General features: G+C 47.8%; 4 protein-coding genes across 4 annotated transcripts; 3 read left to right on the top strand and 1 right to left on the bottom strand.

Annotated features, from left to right (window-relative positions):
- Nucleotides 1–3,150: 3,150 nt before the first annotated feature.
- Nucleotides 3,151–7,007, bottom strand: LOC137896648 (serine/threonine-protein kinase pim-1-like). The gene is made up of 9 exons (XM_068741827.1): nt 6,951–7,007; nt 5,576–5,699; nt 5,392–5,493; nt 4,825–4,919; nt 4,711–4,752; nt 3,866–4,078; nt 3,614–3,791; nt 3,332–3,508; nt 3,151–3,245 (listed from the first exon to the last, which is right to left on the bottom strand). The coding sequence occupies exons 1-9, from the start codon at nt 7,005–7,007 to the stop codon at nt 3,151–3,153; spliced, it is 1,083 nt and encodes a 360-aa protein (XP_068597928.1).
- A 477-nt stretch (nt 7,008–7,484) lies between these two features.
- Nucleotides 7,485–14,557, top strand: spg21 (SPG21 abhydrolase domain containing, maspardin). The gene is made up of 9 exons (XM_068748950.1): nt 7,485–7,577; nt 7,738–7,800; nt 9,021–9,182; nt 9,278–9,358; nt 10,309–10,454; nt 10,528–10,636; nt 13,030–13,137; nt 13,221–13,361; nt 14,156–14,557. Exons 1-9 carry the CDS (start codon nt 7,569–7,571, stop codon nt 14,279–14,281), a joined length of 945 nt encoding a protein of 314 aa, XP_068605051.1. The 5' UTR covers nt 7,485–7,568; the 3' UTR covers nt 14,282–14,557.
- A 302-nt stretch (nt 14,558–14,859) lies between these two features.
- LOC137896109 (programmed cell death protein 7-like) lies at nt 14,860–18,414 on the top strand. Its single transcript, XM_068741640.1, has 4 exons — nt 14,860–15,725; nt 16,868–17,006; nt 17,656–18,045; nt 18,169–18,414. The coding sequence occupies exons 1-4, from the start codon at nt 14,868–14,870 to the stop codon at nt 18,384–18,386; spliced, it is 1,605 nt and encodes a 534-aa protein (XP_068597741.1). The 5' UTR covers nt 14,860–14,867; the 3' UTR covers nt 18,387–18,414.
- A 1,997-nt stretch (nt 18,415–20,411) lies between these two features.
- On the top strand, nt 20,412–23,054 carry LOC137896632 (maspardin-like). Its single transcript, XM_068741826.1, has 5 exons — nt 20,412–20,479; nt 20,572–20,677; nt 21,527–21,634; nt 21,718–21,858; nt 22,653–23,054. The coding sequence occupies exons 1-5, from the start codon at nt 20,412–20,414 to the stop codon at nt 22,776–22,778; spliced, it is 549 nt and encodes a 182-aa protein (XP_068597927.1). The 3' UTR covers nt 22,779–23,054.
- The last annotated feature ends 198 nt before the right edge of the window (nt 23,055–23,252 follow it).

Genomic DNA, 23,252 nt, shown 5'->3' with positions numbered 1-23,252 from the left:
GACAGAACTGCTTTGCAATTATTATTATGCTTATTGTCAATTTCAGACGCTCACTGTGACTGACGGTGACGACGTTATGGACGTGTAAAGGTTTAATTTTGTCATATCTCAAGAACGGAAGGTCGTACAGAGGCGAGGGTTGGAAATCGCACGCAATTTGGTGGTTGTGACGAACTAAAATAAAATACATTAAATTAAATACTCATTATTTATTTTCTAAAGCCACAGGGAGCCACAGCAGGGGGACGAAAGAGCCACATGCGGCTCCGGAGCCGTGGGTTGCAGACCCTTGGGAATGTGGAATGTTGCATCTTCAGCAAAGAACTAGAAGCTGAGACCATGTTGACTTTTTAGTTTTAGTTTATTAGGTTCCGAGAACGAAGGTTCAAGGAACCTATTGTTTTTGCAGAAATTATTATTATTATTTGCGAATGCCTTTTTGAGGCACTTCCCGGGCACCTAGAGGTGTCGAAACTATATAGGAGTGTCACATCTGGTGTCTAGTTTCTAAATCTGGAATTTGATATCGCCTTCGGGCTCCATAGCGCCACCTAAGGGTGGTTTTTCTCCAGAAAGGTATTCAGATCGTCACGAAATCCGAGTATGTCGTACCTCTGGGGGTCTCGAGCCTAGAAAATATTTTTGAAAATTCTGACGCAAACAGGAAGTCAGCCATCTTGGACGGCGTGCAAAGATTTGAAATGTACGAACGCGTTTTTGAGGACTTTAGCATCAACGAAAACCCACAAAACTTTACGCGCAGGTTCGCAACGGTACTTCCGAGAATTTGATTGTGTAATTTTAACTTTTGGTTGCATATTGGCTCTTTGGCGCCCCCTTGTTTTTTTTCCCTTGTAGCGTAGCTTTGACCCCCTCAACATATGCAAAAACTCTTGAAAATCGGTCAGGAGACGGACATCTCCCAACTTGACCTACTTGTAAAGCGATTGCTCTCGGCGTGTTTCGGGGGCTCCAGAGCGCCCCCTAACGCACGGGAGGCCGTAGTTTGAACGTAGTTTGTCCAATAGTCACGAAATTTGGTGGGAACGTCCAAATCCTCATTCCAGACATATTTGTAATTGGCTTTCTGTAGCCCCGCCCACCCGGATGTCGGCCATATTGGATTTTGTACGTTTTTTGGCATACTTTGACGAACTCCTCCCAGACGCTTTATCGGATTCGCGTCGAATTCGGGTGACGTAATCGCCAAGTACCCGCGACGTTAAATTGCGAAGGGATTTTTGATCGATCGAACAATGAGGTCACAGGCCACGTTTGAATGTGCCATTTTCCCATTTTATAGGTCTCGAACTTTGCGATACTCCTCCTAGAGGTTTCGAGATATCGATCTCAAAGTCGGGCGACGGCCTCTCGACTCATTGACGACGCTAAATTGCGAAGCTTTTGTGGTTTCGCCAATCGCTGTTGCCGTGGCGGCCTTGCGAACTTTCATGTTTTGGCATGACGTGCATGGCTGTTGGAGCTTCACTTTGCACGGTCCGACCGTCTCCAAATTTCACAAGCTGGATGAGAGTCCAGACCTCAACTGGAGTACATGCCATTGACGGTGATAGTCTCAGCGCCACCTACAGGAACAGGAGCATACATTGTCGGATCGGTCCCAAACTTGACACGCTTCATCAGGGTCACGTCTAGAGCACAAACGCGTGTTTCTGACATTTGTGGATTGCGAATAAGCGCAAACCCCAACGTGCGCCAGGCCCCAACGTGCGCCGGGTTCGAGGAACCTCTCAAGGCTGCTTGCAGCTTTAATTTTATCTTTATTTACAAAGAAATCTTGAGATTGAAAAACGATTTTATGAGAGTTCTGGCCTGAGTAGCAGCTCATAATGAGAATAAAAATCACATGCTATATAAAAACCCACAAAAGAACAGTGTGAGCTCTTCAAACAGAGGCCTTTCCGAGTGTAACCGGATGGGATGTAATTAGGCAGGCAGGTGTGGGAGGGAGCACCTGTGGCCCATTTGCCACTGATTGGGGGGGGGGGGGGGGGCGTATATAGGTGCTTCCCTTCCCTCGTTCCCTGGTTCCTGTCTTTGTGTTTTCCCCGTCGAAGGCAGGTTGGCCGTAGACTGTCGCTGTCTTGTCTCTACTTTTCTTTTGTTTTTAGAGTGTTAAATAAATATTTTGAATTATTAAATGCCGTGCTGGTTTTCACTGTGAGCGGACCTGTGGGTGGGAAACCCGCTAAAACGAGCTGGGAACCAAAGGAACAAAAAAAATTAAATAGGTCTTTAGGTTGCAAGTCCTAAAGTGGCGTTGTCGGCAAAGGTCGGACCGTTTGGCCCCATATCCCCAACGCCACACAAGCAGAGCTGCACATTCCTCCAGCAGCACGTACTTCATAACCTCTTTAGATTTGTCAGTTGATAAGAGCAAACCAAACGTCCGATCCTTTTGTAAATTGTTCTATGGTGTTAGTGTGGTCAACCCATAGCTGTTAACGCCAACAGTAGTGTGTGTGTAAATGGGCGGTGCTTCTACAGGTGGCGCTCACGTAACAACAGAGTTTTGCTCAGACCCCGTCGCTAAACAATTTTGTCATTTAGTGAAACATGTTAACAGACAACTTGGCCGACATTTTGTGTTGTCAAATTATTTTTTATATTTACATACACTCATACTGTACATATAATACACATTCATATATTCATATATATACATAATTACATGTTCCCTCGGAATGAGTGAAACAATAAAAGATGAGTCACACCAGCTCGAGCATCGCCGGCTGAACAACGTTTGCGTCTGATGACAAGCTGGCTGCTGCTGGTTTGAATCTGAAGATGAAGTCTGCCAGGAGCCTGTAAAGGACACTCCCACTGTGAAGGTGAGCTCACAGGCTTGTGAAGATTCCACCTTGTGGAGAGGCGTGGCCAGACAGGGTGCTGTGTTCGTGTGGACAGGAAACAGCAAGTGCCCGCCTCCGGTCAGTCAGGAGGTCCTGAACAAAGCGTCCATCGAGGGCTTCTGCCACGGAAAGAGAGGTCTCTGTTTCCTCCCGCTGCCTGACAGGTGTGACAGGAAGTGTCTGCAGGGGAAGTGCTGCTTCAGGATGGAACGGAGCGTTTGTGGAACTTTGATGCTGATGGATGTTGTCTTTGCTGCAGTGATTGTCTGGATGGACCTTAGATCTGAATCCAGGGGTGATCCTTCAGGGTCTGCAAGCTGGACCTGCTGTTCGGTCTCTTGCAGAGACAGCCCTGTAGGAAGTCTTTGCAGTCTGGACAAAGAGCAATAATAATTGAGTCCACACATGAGCTCTGTTTCTGCTGGAGTCTGTCCTGTCTGTGTGTCCTTTTGACTCACCAGAAGAAAGGTCTTCCCTGACGCCAGCATCCTTCGAGATGATTTCTGTCGCTCCATTGAAGGGGAAGTGAGGATGGAACATCAGGTACATCACCACACCAAGCTGCCACACCGTCAGCGGTTCGGCCCGGTAGCAGCCGGACCTGATCCACTCAGGGCAGGTGTATGGTCTGGTTCCTGCACAAGCCAGACCCCAGAGACAACGTTAACGGTGAGGGATGCAGGCGGAGGACAGACAGGAGAGACACAGCACTGACGCTGACGTCAGGGCCGACGGCCTACCTGGACCCGTCTTGAGCTTCTTTCCCATCGGCATGGTACCACAGCCAAAGTCAACGATGCTGACTCGTGGACCATGGGGGCTGGGTCGAACCAGGATGTTGTCCGGCTTCAGGTCCCTGTGGAGGACGCCTTTGGACTGGATGGTGATGAGGGTGTCCACCAGCTGTTTCATGATGCTCTGAGGGACAGAGAAACAGACTGTGAGCTTGGACATATTTGAACCTGGACATGGACCTGCCGTCGGCTACTTACTTTGGCTTCACTCTCCTCCAGGGAGCACCTTCGTGACTGAAGGTAGGCCATCAGATCCGTGCAGGGGAGTGGCCTCTCCATGACGAGGATCAGCTCATCACGCAGCTCGTACCAGTCCAACAGGGCCACGACTCCACTGGTACCTCCACCTGACCCGAGGACCAGCATCAGCGCCACCTCCAGAGGGATCCTTCTGCCGTTCACCATCACCGACTGGATTACAAACGGTTGAAATCAATGAGTTCAAAGCGCTTTAAAGCGGATGCATGAGATTTATTTATTTTATTTATTTATTTATTTATTTGTTTCAAGCTGAATAACAATTAAAAACAAAACAAAATTATACCTTTTTGCGTACAAGAAACCATACATCGACTAAAGAAACAAAAACCCAACAAATATGTCCAAAACAACCACCAAAGTTCATGTACACAAAAATAGCAAATAATACATTATATAGTGCTTGAAAAGGAGTGGGAAGAAGAAAAACGTATTAAATCCCACCCCCATAATACAACTGTTATTTCTCATCTATTGGAAAACCAGTAATGGAAGAAAAAAAAAACAATTAACACAATGAAGATGAAAAAACAAAAACAAAAAAACAAAAAAACAACTAAGGAACATTTATACATAGGATAAATTACAAAATATATCTATATATATATTAAGGAACCATTGTAATAGGCCAGGATCAAGATTAAGCCCCGCCCTCTCTGTACTGCATCAAGATCATGCGTTTGTAAATGAATTTGATTCCTTTGCCTGTTGAACGTTTGCTCAGAAAGTTTAGAACCGGACCCAAATAATGTCCAGACTTGTTGGCAGCAAGACTAAGAACTTACATTTGGTTTGGTGGCCCCCAGACGGATGTGTTTGATGGCCACCTACAGGACAGAAGCAGACATTTAGACAGCTCGTCCCACATACAACAGTCATGCAGGACATGGGAGTCTTACAGGCAGGTAGTCGGATCGACGGAATCCACGGAACACGGATCCAAAGCCTCCTTTGCCCACCAGCGCCCCCTCCCAGTACTTTAGGTTGAAGACTTCTAAAAACAAAATACACACAAGAACAGCTTGATTTAACTCTTTCACAACTTTACGTATAAAGTCATCTCTCGTAAAAGAAGCATCGTTCTAACATCTGGTCCTATTTCCAGTACGAATCCAAAACCCAAGGCTCCACTGGAGAATAAGATGACCTCTTGGGCCTGTTGTCAGTTAGCCTAGCTTAGCATTGAGACAGGAGACAAGGAAAATGTGGTCTCCTTTAATTTCTGAATGAGAACAAAACAAAGAAACTCACAAGGGACACATTTAAATGAGATTGGCACTAACTGAAGCAGCAGAGGCTGAGATATCAGATGTTTAGTCCCCAACACGGGTCAAGCTACAAAAACCTACGTTTCCCATGATGCAGCTCACCAGCACCTTTCATGCTTTGGAGTAGCACCATGACATCATCGGGGTTATTTCAGCAGCCTTTGCTCAACACAGAACACAAGATGCTTCTCGTCTCACCTCTGGCGTCGGTGGGGACAGTGGACCCTGAGACGGAGGAGTCAGAGTCATCAGAGGGGAGGAGCCCCCCCCGCCTGCGTCTCCTCTTCCTCTCGTTCACACCTGTGAAAGCATTCAGGTGATTTCAGTCATCTGATCGTTTCCACTTAAAGGAGAGGACAGATTCTTTCCCGTCTCCTCTCACCTGTGCTGCCAGGTGGGTCAGTGGCTCCGTGAGCCGTTAGAGGCCGACTGGCCGAGGGACTGGCCCGCCTCTTCCTGGCTCTCTCAGGACTTTTACTGGCCCTCCTCTTTAAGCCCACCTTCTCCTGTTGGTGGGAACAGAATGGATGTTTACCTTCCTCCTCCTGTCTGTTGCTTCAGGAACTAGCAGCATCTCAAGCATTCTCCTCTCAGCTCAATGAGCTGAAGCTGCAGGAGGAGCAGCGTACTGTTCTGTTCATGCTGCTGATCCTGCTGTTCTGCTCTGACTGCCTCACCTTCAACAAACAACTCAAACCCATCTGTTCAAAAATGTATCATTAACTTTTGATCTCATTTATTATGTTTATATTTTATTGTCTCTATTGTTTTGCTGTTTTTAACTTATGCACCTCTTGTAAAACGACTTTTGAGTATTTAGAAAAGCGCTATATAAATCAAATGTATTATTGTTCTTGTACTAAAATACTACTACAGTATTTAATATAAATAGTACTAATTTATGTCATCGTTCATATGGTATGACGACCTTAATCCATGTATGTCCTAATTTAACCTGTATATGTTGTCTATATCCCTGCATAGATTATGTCTATCTGTAGAATGTTCATAGCACCAATCTGAGTACACGACTGTAGACCTCGTGTACATTTCTGTCTAGTGATTGCCCTTGTGCAGCCTCAGAGGTCGCCCCGGTAGCGTCTCCTTGAGCCCGTCCCCAGCCCAGATGGATGCAGACGGTTGCAGCAGGAAAGGCATTGGCCGAATTAAAAACATTTAAACTGCTCTTCACAGCGCACACAGAAATATAGATTTATCTCGACCAACATATATTTGATGTGCGATTTCACCGTTTCATTTCTGCTTGCGTTTAGGATTTGTTTCAGGCCCTCATAAAAGCCTGAAACGTTAACGTCACCACGGGATGAAATGAAGCGACGCTTCATGTGTGACAGTCACATGAAGCGTCCTAATAAAATAAAAGTCTAACAATGTCAATTCAAAAACGTTTAAAAATGTCAACACAAACAGATGACAGTTATTTTTTGACCAAAATAATATTGATCGATCACAAACGGTTCAAATAGCTACCTTTTCAGAGATACAATCATGACACATTTGGTGATGAAATATACACATTTTAATTTAAGTCTTTGTGAAACAAAACGAACTTCTCAACACTTGATAAAACTGTGTATTGATCAATTTGAGATTAGTAGTACAGTAGTGAGGAGTTCCCATGCAAATGTACCAAAGGTTCAATTCCCACAGTCCGTTTTATCGCGCTAGAAAGTGAAGGGATGGCAGCTTCTCCAAATCCAAATCAAAGACAGTCAAAGTTTAAATCTTTCACTCACCCTGTTGTCCACGGGAGAACTGGCCCTTAACGGAGATGAAATAACTGGTGACGTCATGACAGGACTGCCAACAAGCAAAGTTCTTCTCTCAATCTCTCTCTCAATAGCTCTCACTGACTGGTCTAGCTGGGAATGAGCTCTATATATACCATGAAGATCAAAGCAGCATTTACATCAAAGCACGGACACTAACTGGTAACTAACTGCCCTAATAAAATAAAAGTCTAAAATGTCAATTCAAAATGAGTTTTAAAACACAAACAGGTGACATTTGCAGTTCCTTTTTGACCAAAATAATATTGATCGATCACAAACGGTTCAAATAGCGACCTTTTCATCGATACGATCATTACACACGCATCGTTCCCCAGTTCAACGTTTATTCATTTCACATTTGTGATGCACAATCAGCAATCCGCTGCGCTGTCCTCCGGCCAGCAGGGGACGGTCGCGTCCTTTAACGCGGACCGCCTGCTGCCTGTTCCGGCGGCTGTCAGCCTGCTCGGGCGGGTTTACGGAAGTGTTGGACTCCAGCGTCATATGACCAGCGGTCAGGCGGAGGCGATGCTGCCCGCACATGGATGAAGGCTGCCGGAGACGTCCAGCAGCATCACGGTAATGCTGCCGGTAATCTCATCGATATTCAGCCGGTAGCCAATGATTCCGGTGTCGACGTAACCTGCGTTAGCAGCCACAGTTAGCATGTAAGCTAATGCAAACATGGCAGGTCTGCTAGCTGAACAGCTCGGCTCTGTTCGTGAACATTCGTGTCCTAATCTGTTCTCAGATGGAGGAGATTAAAGTGTCTCCGGACTATAACTGGTTCCGGAGCACCGTGCCGCTGAGGAGAGTGAGTACCATGACGGGGGGGTTCTGGTTCTGGTGGGACCGGGCCCGCCGCTTTAACGGGACACCGACACGTACACGCACACGTACACGTACACGCACACGCACACGCACACGTACACGCACACGCACACGTACACGCACACGCACACGCACACGTACACGTACACGCACACGCACACGTACACGCACACGCACACGCACACGTACACGCACACGCACACGCACACGCACACGTACACGCACACGTACACGCACACGCACACGCACACGCACACGCACACGCACACATACACGCACACGCACACATACACGCACACGCACACGTCCGACAAGCAGTCAGCGTCAGTGTGAACCAGGCTGTCAGAGTTGCTGGTTTGTGTGTTTGGACTTCAATCAGCTGACATGTTCCACGTCAGACACAGAACCGTTTGATGTTGGGTCCAGACACCGTTTCATGGAGCAGGACTAAGAAATAAGCCGGGCTTGTTCCGGTTGTTCTGTCTCACTGGGACTCTGTTGAGGTCCATGAAGCAACTTCAACACGGCTGAATGAACTCCGTTGCTATGGAAACCTATGCTGGAAATTCACCGGGAGACGAGAGATTTAATTTCTACCGACTCTCAGGTGCTGCCATAACCTCAGACAAACATGAGAGAAAATGGTCTAAAATAAAATGTACTCCTGCAATGATAATCTGTGTTGATGGATTAGAACGTGTAGATTTCTATTTGTGTGATTTGCTTCATGTGGAATCAAACTTGAATGCGTTTCAGATGTAAACTGTCAAGTCTTCTCCTGTAACGTGAAAATATCTACAATTCTACACGAACAGTCGACAAAAAAGCTTCGGTGCTCGTCTTCACAACGTTGTCTTTGAGATGTCTCTCAGAGCGCGGCTCCAAACAGGAACCTTTTCTGAAGCTCACGTCTTTGGGGTCATCAAAGGTCATAAATACATTTCACACAAGTTGAGTTTCAGTGAGCTGAAAACGAAATATTCTGAACAGCGAGGCAGCGATGAAGACAGACTTTATCAGTTCATCAGCTTTGAGAGATTGTTTCAGGAATCAGGCTGACATGGAATAGTCGACTTTATTAGCAGTGACGCTGACATCGTCTCCCTTTGGTCACTGGCGTAGCGTTTCCTAGACGACGCAGCAGGGGGCAGGCTCCTTGTTGCACTGCGTCGTTTACTCGCACGGTGTTTTTCTCTCCTCCAGATCATTGTGGATGACGATGACAGTAAGGTGTGGTCCTTGTATGATGCTGGCCCAAAGAGCATCAGGTGTCCCGTCATCTTCCTCCCCCCAGTCAGTGGCACGGCCGAGGTGTTCTTCCAGCAGGTGTTGGCTCTGACAGGCTGGGGCTACAGAGTCATCTCGGTGAGGCGGCGCTGAGAGGCTGTGGTCTTTGTGCTAGCGGTAAATATTCAGTGTTCAGAGAGGCTACAGCAACATAACAACCCTGCGGTGTCCAGCTGCAGTATCCGGTGTACTGGGATCTGACGGAGTTCTGCGATGGCTTCAGGAAACTTCTGGATCACCTGCAGTTGGATAAAGTAAGTCTCGTCTCAGGGCTCACCCTTCAGCCTGATCCTCGCCCTACAACACACACCCTCCCTCAGTTAGGGGTTAAATGGTACCTGCCGGTGATGCAGGGCTCTAGGCCCGATGGCGGGGTGGCCGACCCGCGGCTCTTTGCCTGGTTTCATGCAGGAAGTGACTAAATAATGTTAAATTAGCGTGCGTATACTCTGCTGTGGTGTAACTGTAGCTGCAGCGTAGTGAGACCGCAGAATGCTGGCGCCGCCCGGAGCTGCGGCGGAAACTGTCGAACGCCCAACTGGGCAACGCGCTCGATTTGTTCGCTCACTTTCCGCCAGACGTATGTCGTGGTCACACGCCGTCACCGGACGTACCTGTGGGGTTTGCGGTTGTAAAACGTTCATGCGTTTTGGAAGGGACTTGTGTAGGTCGACCACACTTTGTAGTCATAAAGTCATCAGCAAAAGAAGTCGCATTAATGGTGGGAAATATCCATCATCGTTAGAAACGGCATAACAATGTTACTAAAAAGAATTCAGAGACTTATTGTACTTTAAAAGTGTTACTGCGTAACACACTCACATTTACTTGTATTTAGTTTTAAATGTATTGTATGGCTCTCACGGAATGACATTTAAAAATATGGGACGTTCATGGCTCTCTCAGCCAAAAAAGGTTCCCGACCCCTGCTGTCAGGTGTCCCTGAGCGCGGTCGTCTCCCTCAAGGAGACCTGGATCAACGAAACGGCAGCAGTGCTGCGTGGCTAGGCGTAGATAAAGTGAACCTTCTTGGAACAGGTGTCCTCAGGTGTCCACCAAAGATGGTTACCTGGCTTCATGGACCAGCATGTTGTGTCAAAAACACGACGGACGAGTCACGTAGTTCCAGAAATCTGGACTCAAAATGCAATCCGTGAAGAAACATGCTGTCTGCCTCCATCTGATGGTAACCTCTGACCTTCAGGTCCATCTGTTTGGGGCGTCTCTCGGTGGATTCTTGGCTCAGAAGTTTGCCGAGTGCACACACAAGTCTCCCAGAGTGCACTCCTTGATACTGTGCAACTCCTTCAGTGATACCTCCATCTTCAATCAGACGTGGACCGCAAACAGGTGATCCCCACACGGATTGTCCTCTGACGCCCGGCGTCCATTGTTCATTCGTTTGTTGTTTCTTGCTCGATAGTTTCTGGTTGATGCCGGCTTTCATGCTGAAGAAGATTGTTCTGGCAAACTTTTCCAAAGGACCTGTGGACTCTAAGATGGCAGAAGCGATCGACTTCATGGTTGACCGGGTAAGCAGACGTGTGTCCTCTGACATGGCACGCCTACCTATAATCATCATAACTAGAATATTATCTAGAACACTATAATTCTAAAAATGTACAATGCGTAGTGAATTCTGAAGTGGGGGTGTCGAGCTACATTATGTAATAACACTCCATTATGTAATAAATGTTCAACATGTTAACAAATTATCACTTCATTTTGTATTAACTGACACATTTTGTACAAAAAGTGTTGCTGCATTTTGTAATAAGTTCTTATGTTTTGAGACGAGGGACGTCCCGGTCAGGTTTCTTTGCCCATTTGATTATAAACCGATACCGATTCCCGATACTTCTATAATAGATAAGAAAGAAATATAGACGAGTGAGAAACGGATCCAGGATGTCCCTTATTTTCTTTTTTATCATCTTATTTCAACATTTAACTCTTAAACGGAGCACTTCTGTGGCGTAGTTTGAACATTCAAGTAATAAATAAAAGACGTATCCACTTTGGACTTGGACTAGCGCAACAGGTGATATTAAATACGAATATTTAAAATAACATTAACGGCAGCTCAACCGCCAGGTTTCTCTCGTCCACTTCAGAATACTTCCACAGCGCAGACAATCTCACGCGACTAGCGTCAAGCTGCTAACGTGTTTAGCCAGTATTCAACCAATAGCTGCACAGGAAGTGATGTCATGCTGCACGCGCTGCCGTTTCTGTTGGAGTAGAGAGGCCTCACGATGTACCGATTTCCGATCAAGCGATTGGATCGGGACATCCCTAGAGACAATTATTACAAAATGAGGCATTTTTATTTGAAGGAAAAGATAATAACAGTTTATTACGTAATAATCACCTCAAACTACATTTCCCCCTTGTGTTAGTAGTACAAATAGCTTTAGTTGCTGAACTACTGGGTCAAGTTTACATGAACTATCAGTGCAGACACACACAGTTATAACAGTAAACAATGTTATTTACTGCGTATTCACAAGTAGATACTTTATATGCATCTACTTGCAGGTCATCCAGGTGTTCGTATCTCCTCTGACAGTAGCAGGATGTCTGAGGCTTGGGAATGTGGAATGTTGCATCTTCAGCAAAGAACTAGAAGCTGAGACCATGTTGACTTTTTAGTTTTAGTTTATTTTATCTTTATTTACGAAGAAATCTTGAGATTGAAAAACGATTTTATGAGAGTTCTGGCCTGAGTAGCAGCTCATAATGAGAATAAAAATCACATGCTATATAAAAACCCACAAAAGAACAACGTGAGCTCTTCAAACAGAGGCCTTTCCAAGCAGAGCTGCACATTCCTCCAGCAGCACGTACTTCATAACTTCTTTAGATTTGTCAGTTGATAAGAGCAAACCAAACGTCCGATCCTTTTGTAAATTGTTCCATGGTGGCCACAGTGTGCCTCATCCGAAATACAAACGGGGAGAGCCAGGACGCCAGGTAAAGCTGTGTGATTTCATCATCACCTCCGAGCATCGAGATTCTGTACCAGAAACGGAACAGATAGGGAAATCAGCTGACCATGAAGTCCTGGGGGAGACATCGACTCCCTGATTCGCCTCACCAGGATATACAGCAATGACATCGGGATGTCAGTCGGACTAGATCAGTGTGGGTGAAGAGTATCTAGAAGAGGGACGATGATCACAGCGTATGGGGTTCACCTCCCTGAAGACAACATAACAGATGTGCAGGACCGCTGCAAACACCTGGGGATCCCACAGCCAAGTGAAAACCATGAGGAGGCAGCTAGGAGGTCGGCCACGGCCAAACGCCTGCAGAGGGTGAGACGGGTTCTCAAGAGTCAGCTGAATGGCAAGAATAAGATCCAGGTCATTAACAGTAATCAGATACCCCCCTGGCATAATACCCCGGGCAATGGAAGAGATACAAGCTACCGGTCTGAAGACGAGAAAGCTCCTCACAATGCACGGAGGGTTCCACCCTAAGTCCAGCATCCTGAGGCTGGACAAGAAGCGGAAGGAAGGAGACTGAGGACTAGTGAGCATCAAAGCAACTATCCAGGAGGAAACTACATCCCTACAGGAGTACATCAAGAAAACGGCCCCTAGTGACGACCTGCTAAGCGAATCCCTCAGCCAACAGAAGCCCAGTAAGGAGGAGGAGCCAGAGGGGCTATCATGGAAGGACACGCCCCTGCATGGCATGAACCACCGACAAACTGAAGCTGTAGCGGACACAGGAAAAACATGCCAGCGGCTGGAAAAGGCAGGACTGAAAGACGGCACTAATCATGGCAGCACATGAACAGTAGAGGCGGGGGCTACCAAACCAGACGGGCCATTTAACGTTGACCTGCTAGGTTTAGGAAGGGAAGCCGTGACCTCTGAACTGCACTGACCCTCTGCCCTCCATGTTTTGTGTGTTGCAGTTGGAGAGTCTGAACCAAAGTGATTTAGCTTCACGGCTAACGCTCAACTGTCAGAACTCTTACGTGGAGCCACACAAAATAAAAGACGTTGCTGTGACCATCATAGATGTGAGTATTAAACCGCCCCCCCCCACGTGGTGACTCATGCTCTACATGTTTCTGAGGCGCGTCTCCTCTGTGGCTGGTTTGAGGTGTTTGATCAGAGCGCTCTGTCACTGGAGGCCAAGGAGGAGATGTATAAATTGTATCCCAATGCAAGACGGGCTCACCTGAAAACGGGAGGAAACTTCCCCTACCTGTGCAGGAGTGCTGAAGTCAACCTCTACATACAGGTACGCTTATTAACTATCTGGTGATACTAGTACTGCATCAGATTCAGACCTACCAGCAACCGCTTACTGCATTGTCTCGTGAATGCTTTGACTTCCTTGACATGAATTAAGACCTCTCAGATGTAAGTTAGTGATGATGATGATGATGAATCTATTTATTAGATAGAATGTTAGAGTACAAGTACAGTCACACAGTAGCATGTATTACAGTACAAGTACAGTCAAACATCCTGTCTAAGAGGAACATTTCAAAAAAGCCCTTGCGGTCTTGTTTCCGTTGAAAGTCCTTAGTACATAAATCATCCACAATTAACAATACAAATTTAACAATACAAATAAAAATAAACCCAATATTAAATTACTCAATTGATGCAAAGTAACATTAGAAAAATAAAATGATTTTACACCGCCGATGCAAACTAACAATAAATCTAAAATAAATTACACCACCGATGCAAAATGACAACGAATGGCAATAAATTACATGAATTACAATAAATTACAAAGACACTTAATATGTGCAACGTAGGTGGACAAAAAAGGGGGTGGGGGGGGTTGGTCCGGAGAGAGTCGTGATGACTATCTCCATTTCTGTCCCCCCTAAAAGGTGTATTTTTAGGGCCGTTTTGAAGGAGGCCAAATTAGATGACAAAGGGTTGATGTTCAGGTCAGAGAAGCCACAGATCCGCTCTCAAATGCTACTGCAGTTGGCGTTTTGAGGGACCGAACATCAGGCTTTGGAAGGATGACCACGGTTTGTGTTTGGTGTTAATGGATTTGTTGTTTATGTGCAGATACACCTGCGTCAGTTCCATGGGACAAGATATGCCGCCATCAGTCCCAGCATGGTGAGTGCTGAGGAGCTGGCGGTGCAGGAGGGCAACTTGAGCAGCAACCAGGACTCCGATGACAACCAGTGAGACGGATGGACGAGACGGTGTCCTGAAGGCATCGTCCTCAACGTCTCTGTAGATTTCAGTGTTCAATCAGTGGGACGCCAGAATATTGTTGGTTTTTTTTTTTTTTACAGATGAGGCAATATTTTTATAATGGCCTGTATATAAATGAGCAGGTCACTTTGCTTTACAAACATACAATACCTTGCCTTATATGGATGAACCTGCTAATTCTTGCAGTGATAAATTGCTTGAAGTGTTAATTTCGTATATAAAAAGAGGTGAATAAAGATGCGTTAAAGAGCAGCGTATTTCTATTATTGAAGTAAATCATTGATGCAAAGAGAAGCAGTACTTTTTTTATAGAGTAACTGAAAACGTAAAACCCAACAAATAGTTCCTGTTGCACCGACCGGGAAGATGATTCGTTCTGCTTTTGGTCTTTAGCCGTGGGGTGCAGTAACAGCTTTGGCCACAGCAGGATGGTGGCGCTAACGAGTGCGGATAGACTTTAGCGTGAAGAAGAATGACGTCATTTAGAGGCGACGATGAACCCGGAACGGAAGCGCTCGTGAGTTCATAGACGACGTTCCGGGTTATTCTGTGCGACATGGACGCGCCTCATCGCCGCGGCCCGGCAGGCGAGCTGCGTCCCCGGTATGACGACTACCCGGACACGCCGCTCCGCGCTGCGTCTCAGGGATACGCCGGGCAACCCTTTGATTTCCTGCACGACGCTTCCGCGCCGCCTCCCGGTGGCGGAGGCGGCTTCGGCGGGCATCGCTTCGCCTTCCCGTACGGGTTCGACTCGTCCGTCCCTCCGCCTCCGCTGGGCGGCCCGCCGGCTGCGCGCTTCCCCGACATGATGCCTCCTCCTCCGCTTCACGCGTACAGCGGCGCGGGGACGTTTCCTCCAGCCTTCGGCTCGCAGTTTCGCGCTCGGGATGACCGGGACTCCGGTCAGAGGCTGCTTCAGCACGGCCGTGAGGGCGGGTCTCCGGTCGGCCGTCCCGAGGATGACGGAGCCCTGCAGCGGAAGCTCGACCGGCAGTGGCTCCGCCGTTTCCTCCAGAGCCGAGAGGAGCCGCCCGGGACGTCCCGGAGGCGGCAGCAGGGCGGCTGCGTCCCCGAGCTGCGCGCGGCCCTGGACGGGGCCGCGCAGCTCGTGTCCCGGCTCCGGGTGTCCTGCGCGGCCCTGAGCAGCGAGGCGGGCTGGGGGGACGCCTACCTCAAGGCTCTGGAGCTCAGGAGCGAGCTGGAGGACAAGCTCGCTGTCCTCCATAGCGTGCGCTTGGACGTCTGGAAGGACAAGCTGTCCCGTATTAAGAAGAGGAGGGACCGTCTCCGGAGAGCCGGGAGACGGAGACAGGAGGAAGACGCCCAGAGACGGGAGCGTGCCGCCGAGAAAGAGGCCGCCATCGACAAGTGGAGGACGGAACAGATCCGGAGGGTGCAAGAGAAGAAGACGGTAAGGACCTCATCCATCCATCGTCATCATCCAACCATCTGTCATCCATCCAACCATCTATCATCCATCCAACCATCCATCCAACCATCTATCATCCATCCAACCATCCATCCATCATCATCATCCAACCATCTATCATCCATCCATCTATCATCATCCAACCATCTATCATCCATCCATCCAACCATCCATCCGACCATCTATCATCCATCCATCATCATCATCCAACCATCGTCATCATCCAACCATCTATCATCCATCCATCCATCTATCATCATCCAACCATCTATCATCCATCCATCCAACCATCCATCCAACCATCTATCATCCAACCATCATCATCCATCCATCATCCATCCATCATCATCCATCCATCATCATCCAACCACCCATTCATCCATCATCCATCCATCATCATCATCCAACCATCATCCATCCATCCAACCATCCATCCATCATCATCCAACCATATATTGTCATCATCCATCCATCTATCATCCATCCAACCATCCATCCAACCATCTATCATCCATCCATCCAACCATCCATCCATCATCATCATCCAACCATCTATCATCCATCCATCTATCATCATCCAACCATCTATCATCCATCCATCCAACCATCCATCCGACCATCTATCATCCATCCATCATCATCATCCAACCATCGTCATCATCCAACCATCTATCATCCATCCATCCATCTATCATCATCCAACCATCTATCATCCATCCATCCAACCATCCATCCAACCATCTATCATCCAACCATCATCATCCATCCATCATCCATCCATCATCATCCATCCATCATCATCCAACCACCCATTCATCCATCATCCATCCATCATCATCATCCAACCATCATCCATCCATCCAACCATCCATCCATCATCCATCCATCATCATCCAACCATATATTGTCATCATCCATCCATCTATCATCCATCCAACCATCCATCATCCATCCGTACATCCACTCATCCATCATTATCCTATCATCCGACCATCCATCCGTCCATCATGTCGGATGCATTCCCCATTCTCAGATGAACCCGAGCTGTGTAACGTTACCAGAAACGCACGCAGGGGATAAATGATTAAGATGATGATGAAGATGATGATGGTGGTGTCTTCCAGGAGCAGGAGCTGAAGCTGGCTGCGGACGCCGTTCTCTGTGAGGTGAGGAGGAAGCAGGCAGACGTGAAGAGGATGCAGGACGTCCTCAGGTCTCTGGAGAAACTGCGCAGACTGAGGAAGGACGCCGCTTCCAGAAAAGGTGTCTGTTGTCCTTTCGTCTTCACCGCTGTCCCACGATAACAAGGTGTCTGTTGTCCTTTCGTCTTCACCGCTGTCCCACGATAACAAGGTGTCTGTTGTCCTCTAGGGATGGACAGTTCAGCTAAATTTAACTTCTGGATGGATGGAATTAAAGGATGCGATGGATCGACCGTCATGGCGGCGTGTGACCTGCTGCCTGTCTTTATGCTAAGCTAGCTGAGCTAATGTGTAGCAGCTAGATGAAGATCACTGCTAGCACATCTGGATTATTGTGTGTCCGCAACACACGGATATTAATCCCAGTTCAGAGATCAGGATTATTATTCTAGAACCCCGTGATCTGATTCGCGCTCTCATCTGTCGTACTCCTTCCGTCCTCAGAGCTTCGTGCACGTTGGCGTGCACGTTTTAGGTGCACGGCAAATCCGTCGTTAACTCATCGTTGGGTTCTTCTTCTTCCTGGCTGTGGGGGCTTAGATTCAGGTGCGTGACATCAGGGACACTAGATGGCGCTATGGGAGTCTGATTTGTCCACATGGTCTGTCTTTGAGTCTGCCGTGAGGACGGAGTGACCATCCCGTCCTGAGGTCGTCCCCGCCTCCCCGTGCGGTGTCGTGTTTCATCGTCTAAACGTCGCTGTGTGGCAGGAATCGCCACCGAGCCGGAGCACGACGAGGCCTTCGCCGGCGGCCTGGGGCGTCTCGGGGACGTCCTGAAGACGAGGACGGCAGTTTACGCAGCTGAGGAGAACGCCCTGATGGTGATGCTGGAAGGAGAGCAGGAGGAGGAGAGGAAGAGGGAACGTGACAAGCGGGAGAAGAGGGAGAGGGAGAGGCTGCTGCAGAAGGAACGGCAGGCGGAGGCCATGCTGTTTGGGGGTATGTCCTCGAGACGGTCCCCGTCTGTCCTCCGTCGGGCGGCAGGTTTGACCGTTTTGTCTGCTTCACAGAGGAGCTTCCTGCTGCTCCGGGGCTGCTGCCCTACAGAGAGTATCACGCCCAGGCCGAGCGCTCCCTGCTGGCTCTGCTCCACATCAGGTTCTCCTTCACTTCAAACGGTCTCGCCCGATAAATGCATGAGTGGCAGCGGCTCGAGGGGGGAGGGGAGGGGAGGGGGGGCTCCGGGGAGGGCGCTTTCCTGAAATGCCGTTTCTCTTTCAGGAGCGAGTGGGACAGGTTTGTGGTTGCAGAGGACCGTCCTGAAGGTTCTGCTGTTCCTCCAGGCTGGGTCCTCCCAGACGTCCCGTCAGATCAGACCTGGGCCTCTGCCCTACAGAGCAGTGAGTGACACGATGCTGTCCCCTGCTGGACGGGACTCGTCCACGCCGCCCGAGAGGCTTCTCCTGCTCTGCTTCCTGTTTTTTGTTCTTCAGTCATAATGAAATTAAAGATGTTTTCTAACTCCAACATTGAGTCGTCGTTGCTGGGATTCGTACTCGCAGCTTTACAGGGGGACGTTGACCGTAGAGGGAATGGATGCTGCAGCGATTGTGTGACCGGATTCATGTTAAAGCCACTCTCCTGTTCAGCTTCTCTGCTCCTCCCCCCTCCAGAGGGGAGGGTGTGTGTGTCGAGGGGGGGGGGATCATAAAAACAAACCGGATCCAAATCTATGCTGTCCACCTTCTTCACCTGCTGTCCTGAGCGTGGACGTCATGTTTCCAGGTGCGTTGTGCGATGCTACGTCTTCGAAGGGTTAACAAGAAGAAGCTAAAAGGATCACAGGAACCGTCAGTTGGATGTCTCCCAGAGTCTTTGTGTGTGTGTGGCGGGGGGGCGGGGGGGGGGGGGGGGGGATTAGTACTCCAGGTGGTTCTCCCCCAGTCTCAGTGTAAGCCACGGCAGCGAGGACACACCTGAGCGTCTGACTGCAGCTCCAACACAACAGGTAGGTGAGACCTGCTACACGTTCAGTTCAGTTTCATTCCTGTAGCAGGAAGTCCTGCAGCAGCACGGAGGACCTGCAGACAGAGACAGAGGGAGAGAGAGCACAAGACTAGAGAGAGAGAGATTACTAACATATATTTATAACATGAATGAGAGTGAGATGGAGGAGCTCAGTGTGTCATGATGTTAAACCACCAATGCTGGCCTTTGACAGCATATTGATTACTGTATCGATAAGCTTTGTTAAAAAGGAAAGTCTTTAGTCTCCTCTTGAACATAGAGATGTTTGACCGCTACGAGCCTGCCCGGATCTTAACACATTCAAAAACATTCAAAAGAGAATTCAGAACTCGTCTGTTTGACATTGCTTTTAATGTATAATTTTACTGTTTGAATTTTATTGATTTTATAACCGTGTTCACTTTTTTATTGTTTGTATTTTCTGTATTTCTTTGCTGTTTTTATATTATGTACACTGTAAAGCATCTTTGAGTTCCCAGAAAAGCGCTATATAAATAAAATGCATTATTATTATTATGGTGTCTGTCTCACGAGCCAATCAGGGAGCTGATGTTCTCTCTGTCTGGTTCCTGTTAGAACACGAGCTGCTGCGTTCTGGATTAGCTATAGCTGTTTAATAGACCTTTTGGGGCAGCCGGACAGTAAGGAGTTGCAATAGTCCCGTCTGGAAGTCACAAAAGCATGGACTACTTTTTCTGTTAGGCTAGTCTGAAACCTTTCACTAATAGTTGTCTCTGCATGGACAGCACGGTGCAGACGGGACGCCGTCTTCATCCAGCCATGCATTCTAACACATCTCATTGGACTGCTGGTGCTGATCTGCCTCAGCGGTACGCTGCCTATGTTCTGTGACTTTACTCAGTCTTGGATGGACCTTTCGGATCACGTACGGGTCATGTGATGGTTCTGGTGCTGAAGACACACTGAGCTTAAGAGCTTTGAACCGCCTGCGGTCGACGGCCCCGGACCATCTGGCCCGAGGGCATTTGGTGCCGCCAGACAGAGAGCAGCTGTCTGGTTCTGTCCGGGATCACACATCGTTGTCATCCCGGCGCTGTCCGACTCCATTCATCACCACACAACACTCAGCCTACCGAGAGAGGCAGAGGAGCAGCACAGTGTGCCTTGTTGGATGCTTGTGTGTTGGATCGTTCAGCTAGGCAGTGGCGCTAGTTTTGTTTTCTTGCTATTTGGAAAGAGTTTTCTGTTCTTTTTCGTACCTCGTTGCGGGCGTTTTTGTTCCACTGAGTTTTGTTTCACGTACACCGATGGTTCCTCCCTGTTGGGTCGCTTTCTTTTGTTAGCATAGCCCGTCTCCGTTAACCTGTTTCTGAAATCCTGGGTGCTTATTCATATTTACTTTAACACAGAGGTTATTTTGTGTTGCTTCCCTTTCCCCTGCGAGCCGGGTTGTAACAAACAACCTACAGAGATGAGGGTCTTGTCTTTGTAGGCTGTCCGAACATTCCTCATTGTAGTACTCATGGCCGGCCAGTATGTGGCAGTGCAACGGCACCATCGAGAGAGCACAGGTTCTGTTGCAGTTTGCTGCATCTTCACCGCTGTCAGAAGAACCCGTGCGGACCGTGTCCTGATTTAAAGTTTGAGTTCACAGGTCACCAAAATGCTACGGTTCTCGGATGTGTCTCTGTGCAGCATGGACGGTGTCCCTCTGAAGACGCCTCAGGAGGTCCCAGACGGAGTCAGAGAAGACATGGAAGTCCTGATCCCGGATTATCTCGGCGTGCTGCGGGAGACAGAGGTGAGCGGTGTCCTCTTTAGACACGTCCAGCTGAAGTCATCGTGAGACTCTCCTGCTGCGCCTGAAGCTCCGCCCTTGAACGGCAGCATCCAGCTGTAGCTCCGCCTCTGCTGATTCTTCACCTGTTTTGTGGTTGAGATGAGGATGTAGAATGTTTCTCACTCCTTTTAGGGGATTTTTCTGTTTTCCTGAATCTACTGCGCTCCTATCAAACATTCCTATATTCAGGTCTTTTGGGGGGGTGGGGGTATGAGACGACCCATACTGGTTTACAGGACGTATGCGCTATAAACGGTATCCCTGACCATAATCTGCAGATGTAGGATATTTGCATGACTATTTAACACACTGTGTGTCGTCCCAGCACACGTTGCATGGGCGGATGTGATATACCTCGGGGGTAACCGAACGCCCTAAACCCTAATCCTTACCCAACCCCCTAACCCGGCTGGACAAGAAGCGGAAGGAAGGAGACTGAGGACTAGTGAGCATCAAAGCAACTATCCAGGAGGAAACTACATCCCTACAGGAGTACATCAAGAAAACGGCCCCTAGTGACGACCTGCTAAGCGAATCCCTCAGCCAACAGAAGCCCAGTAAGGAGGAGGAGCCAGAGGGGCTATCATGGAAGGACACGCCCCTGCATGGCATGAACCACCGACAAACTGAAGCAGCGGCTGGAAAAGGCAGGACTGAAAGACGGCACTAATCATGGCAGCACATGAACAGTAGAGGCGGGGGCTACCAAACCAGACGGGCCATTTAACGTTGACCTGCTAGGTTTAGGAAGGGAAGCCGTGACCTCTGAACTGCACTGACCCTCTGCCCTCCATGTTTTGTGTGTTGCAGTTGGAGAGTCTGAACCAAAGTGATTTAGCTTCACGGCTAACGCTCAACTGTCAGAACTCTTACGTGGAGCCACACAAAATAAAAGACGTTGCTGTGACCATCATAGATGTGAGTATTAAACCGCCCCCCCCCACGTGGTGACTCATGCTCTACATGTTTCTGAGGCGCGTCTCCTCTGTGGCTGGTTTGAGGTGTTTGATCAGAGCGCTCTGTCACTGGAGGCCAAGGAGGAGATGTATAAATTGTATCCCAATGCAAGACGGGCTCACCTGAAAACGGGAGGAAACTTCCCCTACCTGTGCAGGAGTGCTGAAGTCAACCTCTACATACAGGTACGCTTATTAACTATCTGGTGATACTAGTACTGCATCAGATTCAGACCTACCAGCAACCGCTTACTGCATTGTCTCGTGAATGCTTTGACTTCCTTGACATGAATTAAGACCTCTCAGATGTAAGTTAGTGATGATGATGATGATGAATCTATTTATTAGATAGAATGTTAGAGTACAAGTACAGTCACACAGTAGCATGTATTACAGTACAAGTACAGTCAAACATCCTGTCTAAGAGGAACATTTCAAAAAAGCCCTTGCGGTCTTGTTTCCGTTGAAAGTCCTTAGTACATAAATCATCCACAATTAACAATACAAATTTAACAATACAAATAAAAATAAACCCAATATTAAATTACTCAATTGATGCAAAGTAACATTAGAAAAATAAAATGATTTTACACCGCCGATGCAAACTAACAATAAATCTAAAATAAATTACACCACCGATGCAAAATGACAACGAATGGCAATAAATTACATGAATTACAATAAATTACAAAGACACTTAATATGTGCAACGTAGGTGGACAAAAAAGGGGGTGGGGGGGGTTGGTCCGGAGAGAGTCGTGATGACTATCTCCATTTCTGTCCCCCCTAAAAGGTGTATTTTTAGGGCCGTTTTGAAGGAGGCCAAATTAGATGACAAAGGGTTGATGTTCAGGTCAGAGAAGCCACAGATCCGCTCTCAAATGCTACTGCAGTTGGCGTTTTGAGGGACCGAACATCAGGCTTTGGAAGGATGACCACGGTTTGTGTTTGGTGTTAATGGATTTGTTGTTTATGTGCAGATACACCTGCGTCAGTTCCATGGGACAAGATATGCCGCCATCAGTCCCAGCATGGTGAGTGCTGAGGAGCTGGCGGTGCAGGAGGGCAACTTGAGCAGCAACCAGGACTCCGATGACAACCAGTGAGACGGATGGACGAGACGGTGTCCTGAAGGCATCGTCCTCAACGTCTCTGTAGATTTCAGTGTTCAATCAGTGGGACGCCAGAATATTGTTGGTTTTTTTTTTTTTTACAGATGAGGCAATATTTTTATAATGGCCTGTATATAAATGAGCAGGTCACTTTGCTTTACAAACATACAATACCTTGCCTTATATGGATGAACCTGCTAATTCTTGCAGTGATAAATTGCTTGAAGTGTTAATTTCGTATATAAAAAGAGGTGAATAAAGATGCGTTAAAGAGCAGCGTATTTCTATTATTGAAGTAAATCATTGATGCAAAGAGAAGCAGTACTTTTTTTATAGAGTAACTGAGAACGTAAAACCCAACAAATAGTTCCTGTTGCACCGACCGGGAAGATGATTCGTTCTGCTTTTGGTCTTTAGCCGTGGGGTGCAGTAACAGCTTTGGCCACAGCAGGATGGTGGCGCTAACGA

The sequence above is a fragment of the Brachionichthys hirsutus genome, chromosome 1 (genome assembly GCF_040956055.1).
Source record: "Brachionichthys hirsutus isolate HB-005 chromosome 1, CSIRO-AGI_Bhir_v1, whole genome shotgun sequence".
In the NCBI taxonomy this organism is placed as follows: Eukaryota; Metazoa; Chordata; class Actinopteri; order Lophiiformes; family Brachionichthyidae; genus Brachionichthys; species Brachionichthys hirsutus.
This window is presented reverse-complemented; position numbering and strand designations above follow the sequence as displayed.